Source organism: Gracilinanus agilis, unplaced genomic scaffold (assembly GCF_016433145.1).
Source record: "Gracilinanus agilis isolate LMUSP501 unplaced genomic scaffold, AgileGrace unplaced_scaffold2058, whole genome shotgun sequence".
Classification (NCBI taxonomy): domain Eukaryota; kingdom Metazoa; phylum Chordata; class Mammalia; order Didelphimorphia; family Didelphidae; genus Gracilinanus; species Gracilinanus agilis.
In genome coordinates, this window is record NW_025352004.1 from 351 (window position 1) to 4,728 (window position 4,378).

The 4,378-nt window shown below is 59.5% G+C and overlaps 1 protein-coding gene across 1 annotated transcript; it reads right to left on the reverse strand.

Moving 5' to 3' along the window:
• Positions 1 to 398: 398 nt before the first annotated feature.
• On the reverse strand, positions 399 to 4,375 carry LOC123254375 (indian hedgehog protein-like; the record flags this gene model as incomplete). The annotated part of the gene is made up of 2 exons (XM_044683410.1): positions 399 to 728; positions 4,203 to 4,375. Coding segments are annotated over 2 exons (503 nt in total), but the record flags the coding sequence as incomplete, so codon positions are not given.
• Positions 4,376 to 4,378: the final 3 nt, after the last annotated feature.

The window sequence follows — 4,378 nt, forward strand, 5'->3', positions numbered from 1 at the left end:
GCTCCAAAGGATTTAGGGTCCGGTTCTACACAGCACGAATCCCAGCTCCCCAAATACAAGGTGTCTCAGGCAAACACTGTTCCCATCTGCACCCCCGTTTCAACACCTCCACCACTCTCCAGCCCCCGAGTGGTTCTGCCAGCCCCTGGCTCCCTCCATCCGTCCATCTCGTTTTGGTCTTGCTCTCCTCACGGCGACTTGGGGGGTTGTTGGGCCCATCCGGAAGGGTGGCTCCGGCCAGGGGCACTGAGTCCAGCACTCTACAGTGCTGGCTATCAGGCTACCAAGCAAGGGACGGACAAGTGGTCACAAGCAGAGGAAGAGGGCGGTATCAACGTCCTGCTGAGGGCCAGTGTGTCTCGTTTCTCCTCTGCCCACCCCCTGTTCACCTCCTCAGTTCATTCCGATCGGCCCCTGCCCTGTCCTCGGCCCCGCCCCTCCCGAGCCCAGTCCCCCGAAGGCTCACCGGACTTGACCGAGCAGTGTACATGCGCCTTGGACTCATAGTAGACCCAGTCGAAGCCGGCCTCTACTGCCAGCCTTGCCAGGAGCCCATACTTGTTCCGGTCGCGGTCAGACGTAGTAATGTCCACGGCGCGACCCTCGTAGTGCAGCGACTCCTCGGAGTGGTGGCCGTCCTCGTCCCAGCCTTCCGTCACCCGCAGCTTCACGCCTGGCCACTGGTTCATTACGGAGATGGCCAGGGAATTCAGACGGTCCTTGCAGCGCTGCAGGGGGAGGGAGAGGGAAAGCGGGAGGATCAGGAGCTGAATGAAGCTGGGGTCCGGGACCAGCGAAAGTGCTAGCGCTTATTGAAGGGGGGGGGCGGGCTGGAGTAGGGGGGAAGGGCGGAACGGACTCGAGGCTCAGCTCAGGACGCCCATTTGCCGGTGTTCCAGGGAAGAGGCTGCCAACGTACTCATCAGGCTCTGTCCCCGCAGTGTGCAGTCCTATCCTATCTAACCTCACGTGAGCCCTAGTGCCCTCGGCTTTGGCCACTGGCGCCCACGGCTCAGTGCTGGAAGATTAATGGCTCGGTGAAGAGTAAACCCGACGAGGTTGTGGGGAGGGCGTCAAAAAGCAGAGATCAGGGCTCTGGGGTTGGAGAGGTAAACTGACAGTCCGAATAGAAGATTAGGGAAAGGGGAACACGTGCTTCTGGACTGTAGGCCGACTCGGGGGAACAGGACGAGCCTAGACCTCCCCAACTTTCTCCCCTCTTGCGAAAGCAGATGAAATGACAGAACCCATTTCGATCCCCGACGCAGATACTCCACCAGGCTGAATCCCGAACCTTAGAATTCTACCTCCTGAGCGGCCTCGGCTGCTACCCTCTCTCTGACTGACCCTAGGATCAGCAGCACCCCTTCTGGCTCCCAGATCCAAACCCTGCCTCCCCGGGCTCGTCAGAGCAGGAACCCTGGGGACCTTCCTTAAGTTCCTCAGCCAAGCAGGATTAACTCTACTTCCAGTGGAAGCTCCTATTTTCCTCTTCTGCTGCTTCCGTGCCCAAAGCTCCCCGCCAGCCAATGTACTTATGTTTCCATCTCTTTATCTCCTCTCTTATACCTCCTCGGACCTTGGCTTCTGAGGCATCCTGTCCTTCTCCCCACCCAACCCCGTGGGGCCCAAATGTAGTTCAAGTCCCTAGGACTAGCCGGAACGGGACAGGAGAGGGGTGCAGGGACCGCTATGCCCAGCAGGTGTCACCGCAGCCTCAGGGCTGGAAGTACCGCAAAGTGTGGGATTGCCGAGGCCATGGCAGGTGTAGAGAGGGCACTCTGGCTGGGCAAAGAGTCCACACACCCAGCCCAACATCTCGGTACCAGGATCGTGTCCCAGACGTGCTGCCTAATTCTTGGGCCTCGGGAATGGTGCGAACAGCAGGGGCTGTCCTTCAGGCCAAAGAGAGATTTGACCATCTCTCCGTTTGGGATCCTTTCCCATTCCCACCTGCAGGGACCCAGACAGGGACCCGGAAAGTTGAGCGCGGCTCTGGTGCGGGCGGGGTGGGGAAACACGGAGTCCGGAGGCAAAAGCACGACTGCCTTTTAGGCCTAAGGCTGTTGGGGCTGTGGAGTGGGGAAGGAGGGAGAATGGGACCGCCGTGAGCCTTAAGTTTGACAGTCTAAACGGAATCATCATCCAGATCAGCGCGCCTTCAGCACCTTGGTGAGGGGCGGGGGTCACCAGCGCTACCCCGCCGGATAGAGGGGAAAGGAGAAATGGATTCCTCGATGCATCGCAGAGAAGTGACCCAGGAGCTGGCCCCACTCCCCAAACCCCTGGAACCCGGGAGGCAGGCTGGACTGGAGGGGTGGGATTGTAGGGATGAGGTGGTGCCGCTACTGACTGCCTGGAATCGGGAATCTGGGAACAAGGAAATGAAGAATACTGATGCTTACACAGGACCTGAAGGCAAAAGGGATAACTGAGGGGACGTGAGAGGGAGGAAGGAGGAAGAGAGACGATTAGGGAACATATCCGTGACTCTCTGACCCAGGAAGGGGGCCACAACATCCTTAGTTTATAGAACTGGGCTTATTCTTCCCTTTAATGGGGCGGGGGCAATCAACAGAGCTAAGTCGAGCCTCACAGACCCTTGGACTCTTCGGGTCGGGAGTCAACAACGGCAAACCTTTGCGGGGTGGGGGCAGGGACGGAGCTGAAGAGAACTGGGTGAGGTGGGATGAGGAAGGCAGAGAGAGCAGCCGCTTCTGGAAGAAACTAGATGCCGGTTTGCAAGCATGCTCCAAGCAGCTCTTCTGGGCTTCAGCTATCCCGGCCCAGGCGCTTACTACCCTTTAAAATTGCCTTTTCCCCATTTCTCTCCCCTCCCCGGATAAACCTCCAGATTTCTGACCTCTCTTCCCCAACCTATTTCTGCTACCTCCTCGGGCCGGACAGGCCGCCTTCCTTCTCTCCCTGGGCGAGGGCCGAGTCTGGGCGCTGTCAATGATTGTCGAGCCCGCCGCCGGGATCCTTATCTGCATTCCACAGAGCCCGGCCTGCCAGCAGCCAACCTTCGGCCTCACAAACTAGGGCCTGCCCGACTCTACGATTCCCAGTGCGTCTCTCACAATCCTTAGCTAAAGCGCAGATGCTAGGGGAGAAGTGAGGGAAGATTGGGGGGGAGGGGAAGCGGTGGTCCTCTAAGGAGTCACAGAGACAGCAGTCTGGGAACTCCTGGCTGAATGCTGAGCCTGGAAAAAGTGAACGGGAGTTCTCTCCATTTACCACCCCGGCTTAAGACAAGTTTGCTCCAGCCCACTCGGGGACTCACTCACGTCCTGCTCAGAATCTACGCTGTGCAGCCAGAGGACTCAGGAGGTTCGGGCCACTGGTGTCAGCTCCGCTTCTAACTTCCCCAAGCATCCTGGTCCTTTCCCATCCAAGCCCACTTCTAGAGCTCCATCCCTCCTGCTCAATTCCCCTATTTCGAGATTTCGCACAGTTCTGCTTTGGGTCTCTGTGTCAGAAACAGTGAATCTCCACATCTAGTGTAATACGCCCCCGCACCACACTCAGCCTCTGGATTCCCAGGACAGCTCCCACAGGGTTCCCTCCCCTTCCTCATCCAGTACTCGCGCAACTCATCTTCTGCCGCTCGGTCTCCCCAAGTCCCTGCGCTCAAGCCCCAGACACGTCTCCGATTTGGCTTGGACTCAACTCCAGGAACGGCCGGCGCAGAAGACTGCTAGGACGTTGTAGAGAAAGCCCTCTCCCCGCGCTCCTAGCCGCGTCACGCCGGGGGCCAGAGAGAGTTGGGTTCAGAAATTAAATGCTCAGCCCCGGGCAGAAGGGAGAACTAAGCTGGGAGAAGCCCTGAAGATCCCCGAGCCAGTGAGATCTCCGAGGTGTCCCCGGGCTCGAGTTCCTTTGGCCACTTTCCCACCGTACCCCCATCCCTGGGCTATTCCGTCTAGTCTATTCCACCTTGACCCCTGGCCCGGGAACTCCGGGCCGACTGGCGTGCACCTGCACCAGGCTAACCCCAGGGTTCCTCAGAGAGGCTGGGAGGGAGGTCAGGAGCCCGATGTGGGCCACGAGCTGGCCCGACTGAGGCCAAAGGGGGCAGGGCGGACCAGTGTGGGCAGGTGCCAAGGGGGCGGGCCGGGCAGCCTGGAAGAAGGTGCCAGCCAGGTCGGGTCGGCCGGGCCACCGGTCGTTGGCGGTGTCAGTAGCGGGCAGGTCGCACTCACCTGGGTCATGAGACGGTCGGCGCCCGTGTTCTCCTCGTCCTTGAATATGATGTCGGGATTGTAGTTCGGGGTGAGCTCCTTGAAGCGCTCCGAGCTCCGCGCGATTTTGCCTTCGTAACGCCCGCTGGCGCCCAGAGTCTTCTCGGGCACGTTGGGGCTGAACTGCTTGTAGGCTA